The sequence below is a fragment of the Myotis lucifugus genome, unplaced genomic scaffold (assembly GCF_000147115.1).
Source record: "Myotis lucifugus unplaced genomic scaffold, Myoluc2.0 scaffold_83, whole genome shotgun sequence".
Lineage (NCBI taxonomy): Eukaryota > Metazoa > Chordata > Mammalia > Chiroptera > Vespertilionidae > Myotis > Myotis lucifugus.
The window spans coordinates 509,415-528,149 of record NW_005871131.1 but is presented as its reverse complement, the minus strand read 5'-3'; the positions used below and the strand labels follow the sequence as shown (position 1 = coordinate 528,149).

The 18,735-nt window shown below is 55.9% G+C and overlaps 3 protein-coding genes across 3 annotated transcripts in view; all 3 read left to right on the top strand.

Annotated features, from left to right (window-relative positions):
• The window catches only part of STIMATE (STIM activating enhancer), a 44,312-nt gene extending 29,014 nt beyond the window's left edge, over positions 1–15,298 (top strand). The window contains exons 3-8 of the mRNA XM_006090849.3: positions 229–324; positions 3,860–3,981; positions 8,566–8,678; positions 9,568–9,645; positions 10,369–10,518; positions 11,704–15,298. Coding sequence (XP_006090911.1) covers positions 229–324; positions 3,860–3,981; positions 8,566–8,678; positions 9,568–9,645; positions 10,369–10,518; positions 11,704–11,820 — 676 coding nt within the window. The 3' untranslated portion in view covers positions 11,821–15,298. The remainder of the gene's footprint in view (positions 1–228; positions 325–3,859; positions 3,982–8,565; positions 8,679–9,567; positions 9,646–10,368; positions 10,519–11,703) is intronic.
• Positions 15,299–16,773: 1,475 nt separating this feature from the next.
• On the top strand, positions 16,774–18,535 carry LOC102430626 (musculoskeletal embryonic nuclear protein 1). The gene is made up of 3 exons (XM_006090848.3): positions 16,774–16,904; positions 17,909–18,041; positions 18,222–18,535. The coding sequence occupies exons 1-3, from the start codon at positions 16,896–16,898 to the stop codon at positions 18,326–18,328; spliced, it is 249 nt and encodes an 82-aa protein (XP_006090910.1). The 5' UTR covers positions 16,774–16,895; the 3' UTR covers positions 18,329–18,535.
• The window catches only part of LOC102429099 (musculoskeletal embryonic nuclear protein 1), a 41,901-nt gene continuing 39,953 nt past the window's right edge, over positions 16,788–18,735 (top strand). The window contains exon 1 of the mRNA XM_023755676.1: positions 16,788–16,904. Coding sequence (XP_023611444.1) covers positions 16,896–16,904 — 9 coding nt within the window. The 5' untranslated portion in view covers positions 16,788–16,895. The remainder of the gene's footprint in view (positions 16,905–18,735) is intronic.

Genomic DNA, 18,735 nt, shown 5'->3' with positions numbered 1-18,735 from the left:
TTATTAATCAGTGGCCTTTTTGGGATTGAGTGCAGTGTATTAAAGGTTTTGAAAAAGTCACTGATTCACAAGCCTGGGTTAGTACTGATGGCCCAGGAAGAGGTGATTGGTAATTTGGAAGTTGGGGTCTCCCAGTGGCTTTTCCCCTACTTCAGACTTAGCTTTTCCCCAGCTTGGTTACTATCCTCCTGTCAGTGTGATCACCAGTGCCAATCCTATTTTGTACAGGTTTCTAGACACTTCCAAACAAGCCATAGGAATGCTGTTCATCCACTTTGCCAATGTGTACCTAGCAGATCTCACCGAAGAGGACCCTTGCTCACTGTAAGTGGTTCATATTTGAGTACAAACATCACCTGTCCCATCACTAAAAATGTCTTTCTGCTGCCAGCCATGTTTCCTCTCTCAGCTTGCTTTGTCCTCTGCTCCTCTGAGAGATATGAGTTCTGCTGATCAACCTGAGTTCTGTTTCTTGACTTTCTGGTACCCTTATGTCTCCCAGCTTCCCGGCTGGGCAGCATGATGTCCTGTGCTGGGACAGGACACACATGGGGCTTCTCTGTGATGTCAGCCACTCAGGTTCGAAGCCATTATTGACCGTCTTTGACCTCTTGACCCGAAGAGCATGGGTTGTTCCACCTTGTCAGTGCAGTGTGCCTTCCACACAGCCCCAGAGCAATCTGCCTGAAACCCCTGTTGGGCCATCATACGCTGTCCTCCCTGCCGACAGCACCTCTCTCACTCAGCAGATGGAGTGGAAAGGGAGGCTCACCTGCCTTATCCTGACTCCCATCTACTACCTTCCTGGCTCTGGCTTGGTGCGTCAGCCATGGTAGAGCGACTCCTGGTGGCTCTCAGCCCTGCCGGCTGTCTCCTGCCTCTGTGCATTTGCCAGCTGCCCTCTGCCTGGGATGCCCTCCGGTCCTGCCCTGTCTCTATGGGAGAAGGGGGTGGAGGGCTGGTGAGTTCCTTGCCAAGAGGTTTCTTGTGCATTTAAGATCATTTGGACTAGAAGATTCTTTTAAGCTTCTTTTTTGGTGACAGTGTGCAGTTTTGAGATTTAGTAAGACTGGGTAAGGTTGTGCTCTGTTTGGATGTTTGGGTGTCGTCCCAAGCAGGGGACTGGAAGGGCGATCATCCTGCAGGGGAGATGGTTAGGAAAGGGCCTTGTCCTTCTGGTCCTTGAGCCCAGCAGCAAGCCCATGCCACCCTCTGGTGAATCGTCCTGATGTCATTGGTGGAGGTTGTCTGAGAGCCAGCTCTGTGTCCTAGAGGTACTGGGGCCGGAAAACTTAACTCCTGGTGCAGCCCTGGCCACATCACTCCCCCTTGCACCAACAAAAAGAAGATACCTCGGCTTTAAGCAGGACACTGACAGATTGAATCACAGCCAGGATGGAGAAGGGGCTATTGACAGACCTCGAGTGCGTGACCCGCAGGAAAAAGGATCCAAAATAGGGTTTGGGGTGATGAAAAGAGCAGAGGCCAGACTGAGAGGCCAGACTGCGGGAGGGTGGCTTAACTTCTTTGAGCCTCAGTTTCCTCTGTCCTGTGTGTCCTACCAGATCCCCAGGATCAGAGCTTTCATCAGATGAGTATAGCCCCATTGAAACCATAGGGACACTTACCAGTGAAGATGTGAATAGCTCAGTTGGAGGATATTGCCGTTAAAACTTGAGGAGGACACGAAAGCTCCAGCAGTCATTGAGGAGTTGCTGGATGGGAGACTAGAAGGCAGAGCAGGCATTGCTTGGGGAATGAGAGGTGCCCGCCCTCTGGTCTTCTCACCTCTCGGGGCCCTGATCACTCAGCGGAGTGTGCACCCCCTGGTGTCAGGGCTGTGCACAGCAAAACCTGGGCCTTGAGGAAGAGTGAGTGCTGCCTGGGGTTTATGCCAGGCCCACCTTCGCTTTGTCCTGTGACTTTTCACAGGTGGAGTAAGGGTTGGGCTAGACCTGGGGCATCTTGGGAGTCTGCACACCTAGAAGGGGAGCCAGTTTCAGCTCAGGAAGAGGAGAAATAGAGGGATGAGCTGCTTCCTGTGGCTTTAGGGGTTCTCTGCGTTGGGGATGCTGCTTTGGGTGGGAGGTGAGCCTTTCTGACATCCAGGGTTCAGTGCCTCTGAGGGGCTGCTGTTCTATGAACACCTCTCTCTAGTGCTTACTTACTGTTGGCAGGTACTGTCTCTATTTATTGACTCATTTGATCCTCGTAACAGCCCTGCAGTATCGATACTTTGATCATCCTCATTTACAGTTGGGGCGACTGAGGCACAGAGTGATTTTACAGCTCACAGGAAAGAGTGAAGGAGCTAGGATTTGAACCCAGCCAGTCTGGCCCCACAGGATACTGACTGCCATGCACCTCACCTGTGTTGGGTTCAGAGTAAGAGGTTTCTGTCTTTATCCCAAGGCTGCAAATAAATACTTGGCGAGGGAACGAGTGAGCTAACACATGTACAGGCACATCTCAGATGTTGCAGTTCGGTTCCAGGCCTCCACAACAAAGCGAGAATCACAATAAAGTGAGGGGTAATCAATCTTCTTGCTGTTGGAGGGTCTTGCCTTCAGTTTGTTAAAAATGTATCCTCTGTGAAGCACAGTGAATGGAGGTATGCCTGCAATGTGCAGTAGGTGTTCTCACTATTTTTAGGACGGGTCTCAGATGTGAGAACCACTTGAAACCAATTAGATGTGAGCATCTAAGAGCAGCATAGCCTGGGGCTGTGAATGTGGAGAAATTGTCTTGGAAGCAGTTGCTATTCCTTCCATCTCTGGTCTGAGAGTGACCCCTGGTGATTTTAAAGAGGAAGGGCAGGCGGGAGACAATGCCGCCCCTCCCTCTGGTTTCCAGGCCACTCCAGGGCCCTGACCACACCGAGCAGAGTGTGACCCTCTGGTGTCAGAGGGCTGTGCATGCCACCAAAGCCTGGGCCTTGGGGTGGGGGCTGGGTCTGCATAAAATGCCTCAAGCCTCAGCCACTCGAAAGCACCGCAGGTGGTCTGTGGAGTCCAGAGCTGCTCTGGGGGTTCTGAGCCCTGTGGCATCTGAGAGGGTAGAGCTGACCCAGTGACTGCTTGTCTCCTGCGGTCTGTCTGCGGAGCTGGGCCTGTGGCCAGTGGTGCCCGGAGAAATCTTGGTGCAGGGCCCTCAAGAGAGGGCCAGTGGGCAAGGGGCCTTGCCTTGGTGAGGTCAGGCAGGTGGAAACAGACATGATGAGCAAGTGGTCACAGTGGGCCTAGCCTTCTGCCTCTCTCCTCCCCTCTCCTTCAGCATCTGGCCTTTTCCATGGGAAGTCAAGCTCGCTCCTTGGAAACCCTGACTTGCACTTGTCTCCATGGCAGGCTTAGAAGCACAGGGGGAGTGAGGCTGGGCGGCCCTGCCCTCTTTGGTCTGAGAGCCCCCAGGGCCATTTCCTGAGCTGCCTGGTGCAGTGGCACTGACTGGGGGCCTTGGGTGGGCTGGACTGTCAGGGAGTGAACAGTCATGGAGCAGGTATTTTTATTAAGTTCTGTTTTCCTGTTGACTTCCTTGCCTGTTTCCATCCTGTCTTATGTCGAGTCTTTGTTTTGGCAAAAGCACTTGTGGTCTTTCAGGTTTCTCTGTCTCCTCCACCCCTCCCTCGAGCTGTCCAGCCCCTGAAGAGGGGCTGCACACTGCACAGGGCCCTTCCCCGGGGCTCCCAGAGGAGAGCGCTGCGGCCTCCTGCTCAGGCACATCGACGGCTCTCTGCCCCCGGCCCCCAGAGCCAGGCCAGGCAGAGTGCTGGGCCGTCAGCCCTGACACTGGCTCTGGTCAGCACAGAGGGCCAACTCCGGCTCTGGCTCCCTGACGGTGCCACTGTGCCCTCTCCTCACAGGTACCTCATCAACTTCCTCCTGGACGCCACCGTGGGCATGCTGCTCATCTACCTGGGGGTGCGTGCCGTCAGCGTCGTGGTGGAGTGGCAGCAGTGGGAGTCCCTGCGCTTTGGCGAATATGGTAACGTACCATGGACACTGGCGGGGAATGCGGGGGATTCCTAGAGGGGCTCCTTGCCCTGTGCAGCCCTCCAGGCCAGTGGATTCAGAGGAGATTCAGGAGTTGGTGGCTGTCTCTTCTGTGGTGGAGGGACTTGTTCTGGGTCCCGAGTGCCATCCTCCCCCAGCGTCAGAGTGCCCCGCGTCGGGGCATGTGGGTGCTCACTTCACTGCTTGGCTTCAGTCTTGTAGCAGGAGACACACTAAATGCAGAGAGTGGGACAGCGCTGGCCTCTTCCACCAGAGGGCACTGGCGGCCCACCTAGAGTCATGAGGCCACCACACTGGGCCAAGCTGCCACCTCCTTAGAGAGATGGGGTGGCTCTTGGTTTGGAGGTGCTCAGTAGGGAGCTGCCCCTCTTTCTGTTTGTCCTCTCCTTGGGCCATTTTATCACAAAAAGTCAGGACTAGAGAGTCCATCCCCCTGGGCCTGTCACCTTGCTACCTCCTATGGGCTGGCCTCCCCCCCAGCATCTGACACGTACAGTCACCAAGGACACCAGTTCGATCCTCACTTGCAGAGATGCGACTTAAAGCAGGTGACTTACGGATGCTGGCCCAGCTTTGACCCCCTTGCACCTTGTCAGACCGCATGGGACACAGCTTGGTTAGGAGGCAGCCCCGTGCTGATCCTGAGCACAAATGCCGTTTACTCTGCACTCCCAGAAAAACGGCCGATGTGGCCCCACAGGACTGTGGGCGAGGGTACCTTCTCCGGGCTCTGCCACAGCCTGGTGACTCACTCAGGACCTGGTGACTCAGGACCTGGGGATTCGGGGTCAGGGGACAGCAGCTCCCTCCACCGTCACAGCTGGCCCTGCTGCCTCGGTGGGACAGCATACGTGGAACCTTTTCCATGAAGGTGCACACAGCTCAAGAGGGAGGGAATACAGGTGGAAATCTGGGTCCTCCTCGCCTTTCCTGGGCCCGAGGGCTGCTCACTCCTACATGACCCAACCCTCAATAGAGACTGACATTTTAAAGGGGGAGCCGATTCGTGGAGCAGGCTGTGATGAGTGCCTGGGGTATTTCTAGAAATCTTAGTAATTGTCTGTCACCATTGAGGGGAGATGAGCTCAGGGGAGGGCTTTTCTTAGCCTGGTTACCTGATGCCTGGTGAGTCACTGACCTAAGATAGTGTCCAACACACACGTGTGCTCCTGTGGCTCCAGGGAAGGCTTCCGAGGAGCCCTGAGTCATGCACTCCTCAGCTTGGAGGATGGAAACGGACGTAGCACACGTGGACCAAAGCAGCAGCATCCTCAGGCATAGGATAGGCACCCTGCGGGGTTGAGCGACACAGGAAGCTCACCCTGCCAGTGCCTGGGGTGGCTCATGGCTGCCACCTTGGGTTCCTAAGCCTCCCGTCACCTCCAAGAACAGTGCTCATCACTGCTTCCTTGCTGTTAAGGTCCTTCTGGAAGGCAGGGTTCTCAATAATTGCTTACTGGTGCCCAGGAAGTCCACCACAGCCAGTCGCGAGCCACTCAGTCACCTGAGAGTGGAGATCGGGTCTGGTCCTGATACACCAGGCATTATGGTTCCACCTGCTCCGGGGTATTTTTTCTGCATCTCCAAGAGTAGACTGGGAGGAAGAAGGCAGTGGGTGTCTGAATCTATTTCCATGCAGCCTCCTCTTACCCGTTTGGCCCCTGCCCTTGGGCCACCGCTGCTGCCTTCGGGAATCCGCGTTACCGCACCAGGGTGTCTCCAGAGGAAGCACTTGATCACGGACGTCTCGAGTCCTCCCACCCCAGGTGCTGGAGGATAGTGTGTGTCCTCCGTCACCCGATTTCTATTTCTGCCCATTTCTTTTGTTTCTGTTGCTCTTACAACACATTATCACAAAGTTGGTGGCTTAAAACAGCACAAACTTGTTACCTTACAGTCCCTAATTCAGAAGTGAGACTTGGGTCTCATGGACTGAAATCCTGGTGTCAGCAGGACTGGTTCTTTCTGGGTCTCTAAGAGCAGAGTCCATTTCCTGGCCTCTCCCAGCCCCCGAGGCTGTCTGCAGTCCTTGGCTGGGGGCCCCTTCCTCCTCCTTCAGAGCCAGCAACAGCAGGTTGAGTTCCTCTCACATCCAATCACTCTGACCTTCTGCCACCTCCCTTTACTCTGAAGTGCCCTTGTGATGACACCCCCCCCCCCCCCGACTCTCTCTGTCTTAGAGTCAGCAGACTAGCAATTCCATTTGCAGCCTTAATTCCCTTTGGCCACGTTACCTGATGTGTTCACAGGTTCTGGGGACTAACACGTGACTGTCTCTGTGGGGCCATTATTCTACCTGCCACACCTGTCAGCCAGCCGTCCGCTTGAGGCAGCCATTCCATGTGGACCCCAGAGCTCTCTTCTCAGTAAATGAAGAAGAGGGGCTTGTTTCCTAGGTGCTTCCATGGTCCCTAGGAGAGAAGGTGAACTTGCTAACAAGAACATGGGCCTTGGGGAATGCCACCCAGCCCTGAGGGCTGAGACAGGATCCAGGCACTGCGTGGTGTCTGCAGTTTGATGACCGGGCTGCTCTCCCCCAGGCAAAAGCCCTGAACACAAGGTCTGTGTCCCGTGGGCACCAGTGGTTCGTGGCCTTGGCCGCCTGTCCTGCCCTCAGGCTCCCTTCCAGAACCTCTCTAGATACAGACGTGGTCCCTCCTCTTGGCCCCTTTCCTGTAATTGATCCTGAGGAGATAATTCAACAAAGCAAAGCGTCCATGTACCTGAGGGTGTCCGGTGTGGTAAAAAGCGTGACACAGCAAGAATGCCTGGCTTGTTTGTCTTTAAAAGATGAGACCACGGGGAACATATGACTCTCAAATGGAACAGAAATCAGAAAAACCAGCACATGGGCTCATGATGCGCAGGAGGAAATGATGTGAGAGTCGGGTTACACTTGATTTTTTCCTTTTTCCATGTTTTTTTTTTTCCCACTTATTAAAGCATCTGAATGAAAAAGAGGCAGCTAAGTTGTGGCTCTGAAACTCAGCAGCGTGAGCAGCAGGAGGCAGATGAGAGAACGGTCCCTCTTGTCAGTCACTTAAAAGTGAAGAGCAGAGGGAGTAAACACACTCTGAGCAAGTCCGTTTCTTTAGAGAGTGAATGAGTGTTGCCACTTGTTCTGTTGACTCTTGAACACTCTCGTCCCCACTCAGGTATTTCCTACCAGTGCTTTCTGTCTGGCTGTCCCCAATCTTACTTAACGGTTTTTTACAAATATCTTGACCTGTCATTTTTGAGAACTTCTCTCCGTAAGGTAAGGTAGTCTACTGAACTACAAAGCTCCCCTGAAGATCGAGCTGGGAGAGATTGTGCTTCTGAAATGATGGTTTGGCTCACATGTGTCGTCTCCCAGAAGTGGAAGTAGATAGGGTGACCTCCGGAGAGGCAACGATGTCTTCTGCGTGCTTTCTGCACGCTTCTCCCAGGGTTTTCCAGAAAAGGGAATGGCCTGCTGTGTCCATGACAGCTGCGTGAAGGCATTCCCTGCGCTCCCACTGGGTGCAGCGAGCAGGCTCGGCAGGGCTGCGGCCTCCAACGCTGGTGCCGGCACAGGGATTGTCACGAAAATGATAGCATCGAATGAGAAGCTGGAGATTTCTCTCTGGGCCACATTCTTTCCTCAGCTTGGATCGGGGCCTTTGCCTGCCCTGAAATGTTACTCTCCAGCCCCTCCTCTGGCCAGCAGCCTCCCCCCACCCTTCCTCTCCCCTGGGTCTCCCATTGGGGAGGCGTGTGTTGCTCCTCAGAGGCTCATCCCGTGAGTCCTGCCTTTCACTGAGGAAGTAGATCTCTCCCTGGAGGGGCTGGTCCTCCACCCTTCTAGTCCCTTTTGAAACATCTGGAGGCACATCTGGGCCTGAGTGTCCCCTCTTGTGGACCGTGGATTCCTTCACTTCTCAAGCATAGTGACTGATGGGACCTCAGGGGGCCCTCTGTCAGCCCCGAGGCACAGCCCATCTCTCCTGGCCTCGAGGACTTCCTTTTCCCCAGTCCAAGGTGTTTCGGGTGCCCCATCCCAGGCAGAATCTGAATTCCTCCAGAGACACATTTCTGCTTTTAGGGCTGAAGCAGCAGGGGACTAGGGAGAGGGCGTGGGAGATGAACAAGGAGGTTGTTTGCTGCCTTCATAATTCAAAAATGTTGGCCGCTCATGGTGGGGGGCGGGGGGCAGCACCACAGTCACTGGAAAAATCAACAGTGGGTAATAATAGCAGTCTTGCTTAACACAGCTCCTGCTGCCAGCGGACACAGAGAGCCAGCGTCTGAGCTCCAGCAACAGGCACTCACTAACTTGATGCGTTTTAATTATGTCTTAGAATCTCTTGAAAGAAAAGACACTCTGGTATCTCCAAATTAGGAATTCTCTGGTTTTGTTTTAAACACCCACATTTGTCGGTCCGGGCAGAGGTGATTCTTGGTGCTTTGGGGGTTCATTGAGTAGCTTTAGAGTCGGGGTTCTGGCATGGGGCAGGGCTGTGGGAAGTGGGGGGGAGGCGTCGCCAGCCTGGATCCCACTCTGAGCTGCGTGACCGAGCGCCCACTCTCCCGGCAGGAGACCCTCTGCAGTGCGGAGCCTGGGTCGGCCAGTGTGCGCTGTACATCGTGATCATGATGTTTGAAAAAGCTGTCGTCTTCATCATCCTCCTGATACTTCAGTGGAAAAAGGTTTGCCTCTTGCCTCTTCATTAGCTCTCTGAGACACTAAGACAGCACTCCTTCCCCGTGCCACACCAGCCTGCTTGGAAAACCAAATTTGTGGCTTGTTTATTTGTTTTTAGCTCCATCAGGAGACCCTTGATTTGGTCTGACATGGCAGCTGCTGGCTACGTAACAAGAGCAGTAACGAGTCAGTTTTTTTACTTCGCACCATCCACTTCAATGACACAGACATCTGCTCCAGATTAAGCCAATGGGACACGTATATAAATCCCGTGAAAATACAGTCCTGTCCGATATTAGTCTTCAGGCCTTGCAACACCGAGTGTCAGGCAGGTGTTCATTACATCTGCAGATGCCTTCTTCACACATCTCTCCTGGCCAAGGTTAACTGAGCCTTTGGGTGCCAGAGGCAGCAGCTGGTCACACTGTTCCCAGGTTCCCTCGTCCCTGCCCTCTGCCCTCTGCCCTCTGGCCCTGGCCCAGTGTAGATACACCTTCACTGCCTCCTTCCTCCACATGCCCATGAGCCTCTGGAAACAAATGGCTCTGCCATCCTTTGGCTTTATTGGTGGCTGAGTTTTATTTTTTCAGAAAACAAATCAAGGCGTTATAGAGCCATAGTCCAGGAGGTGGTGGGGTTGCAGGATTTCGGTGAGAAAGTGGTCTGGCACCTCAGTGGTGGTGTCTGACGTGACCTCACTGCCCACGTCCTCACCACAGGGAGCACTGACTGCTCCGGTGGTCTCCAGGAGGGTCCCTCGTCAGCGTTCAAACCTGGGGACTGTGCAGCCCTGGGTGTGAGGTGCTGGGGTGAATATCTGACCTAAGGGCCCCTCCTTCCAAGCACTTTCTCTGTGGCCTCCCCCCACCTCACGGAGTCTGCTTCTCTTTCCAGGTGGCCCTGTTGAATCCCATTGAAAACCCAGACCTGAAGCTGGCCATCGTCATGCTGATCGTCCCCTTCTTTGTCAATGTCAGTGCCATGTTGCATTTTTTTTTACCCCAGTTAGTGCCCTGCCTTCTGACAGCTCTCGGGTCCCTCTGAGTGAGCATTTGTCAGCTCCCCAGCCCCACCCGACCTGGAAATGGCATGGCCGGTGGCCGCCTCGCCAGGCAGATCCCTGCCTCAGGGCCTCTGTGCAAGCAGGAGGGTCCTAGGGACTTCGTCCTGCCCTCCCTGCCCGGTGGCTTCCTGCCGAGGTTCCCACCCTGTGTAACAGCGACTTCTCGGTGAGAATCATTAGGTCAGCTATTCTCACCACAGAGTTTCAAGAGAAACTCACAGGCACACCGGCTAGCAGTTAGGAGATATGTGAAGAAACTGTAAAGGAATCTGGGTTTGACAGATGTGACCGAGTGCTGGCCGACCGGCCCAGGGAGGAGCTGGGGGACTTGGTCCCAGGCCCCACTCGTCAGTGGCTGGGGCCAGGCCCCAGGCAGGCTGTCTCATCAGTTACCACCACAGTAACCCTGGGGATAAAGAGGGCAGGGCTTTCTCTGATAAGAAAGCAAAGGAGATAGAGATGAGGAATCTCTCTTTAAGCTTCTGAGCGATAGAGGGATGGATAAGGTTTTTCTCTGCCTGGACAGGTGCTGTCATTGGGAGTGGGGTGGGAAGGATGGGGTGTGGGGGCTGCCCTGCTTTGCTTTCACACATGGCTTATCCTCGAGTAATCTGTACCTTTCCTCCCTATAGGCTTTGATGTTCTGGGTAGTGGACAATTTCCTCATGAGAAAGGGGAGGACGAAAGCTAAACTGGAGGAAAGGGGAGCCAACCAGGACTCGAGGAATGGGAGCAAGGTCCGCTACCGAAGGGCCGCATCCCACGAGGAGTCGGAGTCGGAGGTAGGGCCGAGCCTCGTGCTGCTGACCTGAGGGGTCTCACGTCAGCCGGGGGAGGGAGACGGTTCCCCTTCCGCCTGGACCCCTTCCTGCTGCCCCGTGAGCCTTCCCAGGGCAGGAAGGTGGAGGCCTTGCTCGGGGTGGCTTCCCCCGGGCTCCCCACGCCAGTGGAGAAAGACAGGAAAGGGAGGAACTGCCTTGTGCCAGGGACGCTGTCAAGGCCTCTCACGGGCCTGACCGTGGCCTTGAAGCATCGAGGGGTTTCACTCCCTGAACCACTAACAAGCGAGGGAAGTGTTGGCTCAGCCAGCTGGAAACTTCTGAAATGTAGGGGTCCTCATCTCTTATTTTCAAGTTTCCTAACTTGAAGATTTGGGCCTGAGGGAGACTCCTGGTCATCAATAGGAGCACGAGGCCAGGCTGTGTGTCCCGGGCAGCTGGCGGTACCCATGTGCCACTTCGGTGCTGCCGGCGGGGCAGGCTGCCCCGTGAGAGCCCTTGTTCAGCTCCCCCGGTGCTGCCCAGGGCACTGCGAGGGGCTTCAGAAATGGCCGAGAGCGTGTCTCCCCCAAGAGGCCGCCATAGGCGGGGAGGAGAAGGCGGTGCCTGGACAGCTCAGCATGACCACAAGGTCTGCTGGTGAGGCGTTGGCAGAACCCTGGGAGGACCCTGGGACAGTCCGTGTCACTCCTGGGCTTCCTGAGGGAGATCTGAAAGCGGAATAGATGGCAGAACGGGGCACCCTGGCATCTGGCCTGGCCGGTCGTGTTGTAGGCGCTCCGTGAACTTGAGGTGAGGCTCAGCGTTGCAGGCAGCCTCTGTGCAGGGAGGAGCAGACGCGGTCACGTAGTGGGTCATGTGGGTGACGGCGAGAGCAGCAGGGACTCGGAGGATTGGCCAGGATGACAGGAGGCGGAGGTCTGAGCCCGATGGGCGAGGGCTTGGCGATCCAGGCTGAGGCGCTAGGGGTGCTCGTGTCCACTCAGCCATGGTTTCAGCAGCCCGTGGAGGGGTGTGGGGTGGGCCAGCTTGTCCCCCTCTGTAAAGTAGCCTCCCGTCACGCTCTTCTAAAGAAATACAAGACCGAGGCCTCCTGGAGGGGCTGGCACCCCGTGCCGGGGTCCAGGGCGGGCAGAGGAAGAGGCACCGCTGGCGGTGACGCAGGGCCGTACCTCTCCGCTGCCTCAGATCCTGATCTCGGCCGATGACGAGATGGAGGAGTCCGACGTGGAGGAGGACCTCTGCAGACTGACGCCCCTGAGGCCTGCGAAGAAAAAGAAGCACCGCTTCGGGCTGCCTGTATGACGCATCCTGTGCGGGTCAGGTCTGGGGGCCCGGCTGCTCTGCAGCCTCCTTCCTCCCCTCCTCTCTCCCTCCTCTTCTACCTCCGTCCTCACGCTCTGCCCACTCCCAGCGACCGGACCGTGACTGGAGAGAGGGAGGAAGAGCCAGCGCCGAGCGGGTCGCGGCTGTTGGAGGTCCCCACTCAGTTGCACTACAAACACTGACCAAATATGCAAGCCAGGCGTTTTCTTCCTTTGTTGTCGTCCGATGTGGTTGTGAGGGACCCCGGAGCCCTGTTGGGTGTCTGGCGGGGTGGCCATGAGGAAAAAGCTCACGCGCACCACAGACTGGGTAGAGCCTCTCCCCAGGGCCGGGGAGTGAAGACATAACAGGTTTGGGGCTAAAAGTCACTCATTGACGGAGTTGGAACCGCAGTGCTTTCTTACTCAAAATGGCTTTTATAACTCTTGATTTCTAAAGCCGGTTTTACGAGATGTCACAGTGTTCATGTTTTTTGAGTATGTGTTTATTTCCTATGGGACTAATGGGCAAAACATAGATTTTTAAGTCTTCCGTATGCTGTTGACTTTTATATTTTTAAGTTATATTTTCATACTATTGTATTTAAAAAGTCTTTTTAACCCCCAAAGAAATGGGTTCGTTTGCCTTTCATGGGATGGTGGGAGGAAGAAGCCGAGGGTTTTTTATTTGCAATATTGTTAGGTAATCTGTGATAAGATAGGGTAGCGAACACAGTAGGAACGGAGATGGGTCCTTATCAGAGGTCAGCAAACTCAGTGGGTTTGTAAAGGTCGGGCCCGAGCAGGAGGCAGCTGGCCCAGATGTGGGTCCAGTGCCCCTGTGCATGCCAGGCCCTGCGGCTCCTTGGCCTTCCTGCTGGCAGGGCAGAGGTCTTAGTTAAATTGGACCAAGAGAAGGGGCTAAGAGGTCTTAGTGTCCAGAGAAATTGAGACTGCAAGGCCAGTGCTGTTTGTTCCTCGCCTCTCCTCAGCACCTCCAAGTCTGCGGTTTAGAAGGTCGGCTCGGCCTCCATGCCTCCCCTGGCGCAGCCTTCAGAACCAGCCTTTGGACCCGGCTCCAGGTCAGGCTGCCCCGACCTGTTATCGCGTCCATTTATTTTGCACAAGAGTCTGGAGAACACCTGCCTGACCAGATGGTCCTGTTTTTCACATACTCCAGGCAGGGGGGTGGCTGCATCCACAGCCAGGACAAGGTGCTTCTAACTGTGCCCCCCCCCCACCCCCCAGGAAGTGGCCCCCACTCAGCCTGGGCAGGGGCCCCAGTGGCTTTGGGAGTCTGCTGACTGGCAGTGGATTCGGCTGACGGGGCACTTGCCCTGCTGTGGATGCAGCGAGGTGGAGCTGCCCAGTGTTATGTCAAGCCCGAGGCAGCCATGGAAGTTTAGGAACAGAATACCCGCTGCTGAGGTGTGAGCTGAAAGTGAGGCAGGTGCAGGGAGGCCACACCGCCCAGAACCTTCTCTCTAGACCTACACAAAAACGTCTTCACTTAGGAAGATTGGGTCTGAATTGTCACATGTGAGGCAAGCTGTTAAGCCAGGCATCCCGGGCTTGTCCTCTGCCTCGCACCCATCTTCCCTAGGAGTCCCCAGGCCAGAGGGCTGAGGGGGCCGGACCTGTGACTGCAGCAGGAGAGAAGAGGCGAGGCAGGGTGGGGCCTCGTGTAAGATTGGAGAGGGTCTCCTTTCTCACATCGCTTCTGCTCTCCTGGTGCGCCCGTCGCCCCTCCCGTCCCCTGGCTGTGTCGGTGGGTGTCTCCTCACTAGAACTGGCATTTGGAGGACTGGGACTGGTGTTCCTGCTAGACAGCAGTCCCTCGTGGCATCGCTGCCTCTCCTTACTTTTTGCTCCTATTTCATTTTGATTTGAACAACCTGTGTCCACAGCTGTTTCTTGTACCTTCTGAGCTCAGAATCAGAGCTTCATTTTCAGTCTCGAGTTCCTAATGTGTCCGAACTGGAGACGGGGTAGAAGAACCATAGTCCGTGAAAGATGGAAACTGGGTCATATAGACTCACGTTATCTGCCCATCTCAAGGCTTGTCCCAGCGCCTACTGGTAGTGGGTTTGGAGGGGGAAAGAGGCTGTGAGTGCGTGGTGGTTTCTCCCTGTATCCTGATCTTCAGTAAGGGCTTTGGTCTTGGAGCTGCAGCTGCGTAGTTGGCTAACTAGGGGATGGTGTCTGACCACAGAGGGCCTTGCGCTGTGTGGGCCTGGACAGCGTGGCCTCATGCACACATATGCACACACATGCACGCACACACACACACACGCACATGCACACATCATTTCTATGGGAGTGCGTCCTGCGTCACAGGGGCTTTCTGTGGAGCTGCCCGGGGAGAGCGGATGCAGAGGGTCTGTCGGGACTTCCTCCCGAGCTGTCCTCCCTCCCTGGGCAAATATCCTTACCACCTGCTCCAAGGTGCCTTATGAGGTGCAGCTCTCCAACCACATGACAAGCATCACTGTGCTTGAGAAACAACAGGACACCAACTGGGTATTGTCCACCGTCCGTCTCATTTGTCAGAATCTGGACCTTGGCCAAGACAACCATGATGGGAACTTGTAAGTCAGGGTCTTGGACAAGTTCCTTGTAACAAACGGAAATCACCTGATGAGGTGGAAGTGCCGCATCCGAATGGAAGAGACTATTGTGGCCCTTCTTTCCTTTTGCTGTCTGTGCTACGGGAATGTAAGGAGGGGTGCTGGTGAGGCCCAGGTAGCCGTGGCTGCAGCCTGCAGACCTGCAAGGCAAAGGTCTGTGGCCCTTCGGCTCGCCCTCGGGCACGCTGGTGGCCGCCCGCCTCAAGCTTTAACTTGCGCCCCTTCCTGGCAACAGGGAGTCCTGGGTTAAGGTTGGCCTCTCACACCTCTACAGGGAAAATATATAACGGCTCAAATCCAAGTTGTGTCTTCCCCTCGGCAGTGTAGGCCGTGGCTGCTGCCCAGAGTCCCCTCTGAAGGGGCCCCAGGGCTGCGGCCCACTCTGCCCTCCACACTGCAGTTCACTGGCCTTTTTGCATCCGGACCAGCATAGGTGGCACTGGGGATGCCCTACCAGCCAGGGCAGCCACTTTGTAGGGTGTCAGGCAGCTTTTAGGAACTTCACACACTTGCAATTAGGAGGGGAGAGCGCTCTGTTTACCCTGTGGGATGTTGGTGGCCTGAAGGGCTTTGTTCTCGGCGAGGGAACCTCTGGTCCAACTGTCGTTGGCACCTTGAGCTCCTGGGCGGTGGATCGGTTTAACTTGGTTTCTCTTTTCATGAAGTTTATTAGAAGCCGGACCTATGTGAGCAAACCATGGCCTGCTTCCACTGTCTGCCTAAGGGGTGTTTAATCAGTGGTGTTATGATTCACAAAAACACATTTTTGAAATAAAAGGGAAGACAATGTACTTACATTATAAAATGGTTTACAATAAAATTTGATGTCTTGTTACATTTTTTTTTAAAGAAGCCATCACTTTTGTGGTTGTTGGTGTGTGTTCTCTTGAGTTGAAACAGCTTAGTGGGATCAAGAAAATTTCCCCAGTGGGTTGGAAGGTTCTCCCCAAGAAACAGTGCAAGCGGACTTTACATCACCTCGTAGCAGATGTGGGAACCAAAATCTGCTGAGAAGAAAACCCCAACATACTCTTGCCATTTCCACTTCCCTGCTAATGTGAGTAAAAGCTTCCCTGGGGAGCAAGTGGTGCTGGGAGATGGAGTGTGAGGAGTGAGCATCCCACAGCCTTGTCCCTGAGGCCACGGGCCTACAAGGCAGGTGCCTCCCTGGGCAGAGCCAGCTGGGGGGCAGAGCCAGCTGGGGGGACAGTGATGAAGCACTCATTGGGGAGCTGGGCCCTCATAGACCGGGTCTGCTCTCGGTGTCTCTTGGCCCTGTTCGGAGCCCTGGGTCTCTGCCCATAGCTGTCTGAAGGCATTCCTCATGTCAGCACTCGTCTCAGATGGAGCCTGGCAGTCTTCGCATTGGCCTCCGGGGTCAGGACCAGGCAGGAGGGGATTTGGGTGGGGTTTGAGGAGTGACCAAATGTCAGCCTGGTTGGGTCCCGTCTGCTTGGAGCCTTTGAGTATAAAAATAACCTCACACTACTGCCCACACCCACCTCAGGCCTAGAGTCCTGCGGGGGTCTTCCCTTCGAGGACGGGTATTAGGAGCTAGCAACAGAGAACTAGGTGCCCCTTGCGGGAGCCCTTGGTCTGCCCCTCCCTCCACAGGCCAATGCCTGCAGTGGGCTTCACTGTCTTTCAGCCTCTTCAGCAGCCTAGTGTCCCAGGTCAGGGGCCTTTCGGTGACCTTGTCTTGGAGGCTCAGGGCTGGTCCTGCCATCAGCTCACCCTCAGCCACAAAGTGCGGTTTCCTCCTGGTCCTTTACGCTCTTCATCCCTTTGCTGAACGTGCTCGGGAGCCAGACAAAGGACGGGGCATCAGCAGGGCCACAGATGGAGAGTTCCCCAGGCTTCCTGTGGCCGCAGTCTCCACCCGTGACCCAGGGGTGCCCTGGGCTCCACCGTGAGCCCAGGGAACTCGCAGTGAGCAGAGCTCGCGAGAGGCAGTCAGGGAGGCCCACCCTGCTGCTGTGCAGGGCGGGTGTCTTTCCTCTGGAATCGGAAGGGGTAGAATAGAAAGAAAAACAAGCCCAAAGCGGTCAGCCTGGGATGGACTGTCACAGATGGACAGCCCCTCCTGCCACACACATTCCAGCACCCACATTCATAAACACGAGTCGCTGCCAGTCCCAGCACCTCCTGCTTGGAAGTAGAGCAGCTGTCTCTGAGGGTGCAGGCTCCCCAGCTGTCTGTCACCAGGGCCGCAGCCCCCTGGGCAGAAGTGCTCAGCGATCCCCTATCATCTCCGAGAATAAACTCTGAAGCCAGTGGCTGTGTGGACCTGAATCATCGGGGTCGGGGAGCCGGTCGGAGCAGGGGGAGTGACTTCCCAGGACGGGCAAGTGGACTATATAAGCTCCGGAGGGCTGGGCACCCAGATCTCTCCCACCAGCTACTGCTGCCAGAGAGGAGCCTTCAGAGCAGCTCTCACTCAGCACCCACCATGTCCCAGGTAGGAGGGCCCAGCATGGTGTGTTGGTGCGGTGGGGGTTGGGGGTGGGGGGTGGACAGCTGGACACCGTCATCTCTGGCAGCTGTGTCTTGAGCTGAGCTCCAGGCATAAACACAGGAGCTCTGCAGCCCCTGGGAGGTGGGGAGTCCCCGCCCACCTTATCTGAGGGACCCTGTTCAGCTGGGGTTTATGGCATTCCGTGGCTTGTTAGGAGGGGTAGGGAAAATGGGTGGTTCTTCTAGATCTTGTGTGTGAGGAAGCTGCTCTCGGAACTGGCAGTTTGTGCACGTTTATAGCTGTGTGTGTGTGTGTGTGTGTGTACATGTGAGGCTGGATCTGTGGGTGTACACTCTGCCTGGGTGTCTCCAGCAGTATGTGTGTCTGTAGGGTATACTGTGTTGCCCAGGAGCCCAGCCCAGGCTCAGGGACCAGGGAGTCTGCACCTGCCCCTAGGGCTTAGGAAGGAGGAAGGCCTCAGACTCCCAGGCACCTGGGGTTGAGGGAGGGTAGACACTGAGTCTGGGTGTCCCAGCTCTGGAGGGACAGACAGACCAGTCTGCTCCATGGGTAGATGCTGACGGGAATGTGACTTCATGGGCATCTGATTCCTCTACCCCGTTCCCACCCCAGAGCCCACAAGGTAAATCCTGGCAGTTTGGGAGGAGGGGGGCAAACCTAAGGGACCCCCTGCCACCACCCGGAGAGCAGGTCTTGGTATTCACCGAAAGCCTGGAATTCAGCCTCAGAGCGAATGCCTTTCCCCTTTGCCCACTGCCCAAGCATGAGCTTGGACAGCCAGGCAGACAGTGTGAGGCCACGGCTCCCAGTCTGTGGAAAAGGACAAAGAGACTCAGGGTTGGGGGTCAGGGGGTGATGCATCGTCTGGAAGGTTTCCTGGATGAATGGGGCCTTGGACTGGCTTGAATTGAGTGAGCAGGGAGAGGTGGGAACGAAGGGGTCTCGGCCTGAAGGCCTGGGTTCTAAGAGGCTCTGGTGTCTCCAAGGCTGGCCCCGAGGGAGCCCCCATCAAGAAGAAGCGCCCCCCTGTGAAGGAGGAGGACCTGAAGGGGGCCCGAGGGAACCTGACCAATAACCAGGCGATCAAGTCCAAGACCTACCAGGTCATGCAGGAGTGTGGTGAGTGTTCTCAGGGGACTGGGGGCCGAGGGGGTGCAGATGTGTGTCAGTAGGAGGGGATAGGATGGGGACTCCTATGGATCTTTTGTAAGAATCCAGAGCTCAGGGGCTCCCCACAAAAGAGGCTTTCCCTCGCCAGGAGGCTGGGCTGGGCCTCTGACCTCCCCATCCTGCCCGCAGAGCAAGCCGGCGTTGCCGCACCATCTGTGTTCAGCCGCACCCGGACCGGCACTGAGACCGTCTTTGATAAGCCGAAAGCTGGGCCTGCCAAGAGTGTCTTTGGCTGAGAAGTACACGCCACGCCACCCCCTGGGCACTGACAACACCTAGACACAGGAGTCTTTCCCAAGAACTCTTTCATGCCAGCACTCCCCTGCTCCCCTGTTGCCTCTGGGACTGCCACCCCTCCCCCCTCACTCTGGCCTCTCAGCCCAGGCCCTCTGCGCCAGGCCCTGGGAAACACCAATAAAGAGGATGCCCAGGCGGCCCTGGCATTTGGAGAGTGTCCTTGGGAACTGGCATGGCCCCTGCGTGCGGGTGGGCATGGTCTGTACCCCCCATGTCTTTGGGAGGGTCCTTATGATCCTGAGGTGCTATTGCCACTGCCCCATCCTCGCAAGAGCCTGGGGTGTGGAGACCTGGTGCTGATCTGTGTGACCTCAGACCATCTCCCCTCTTCTGAGGCTCAGTTTCC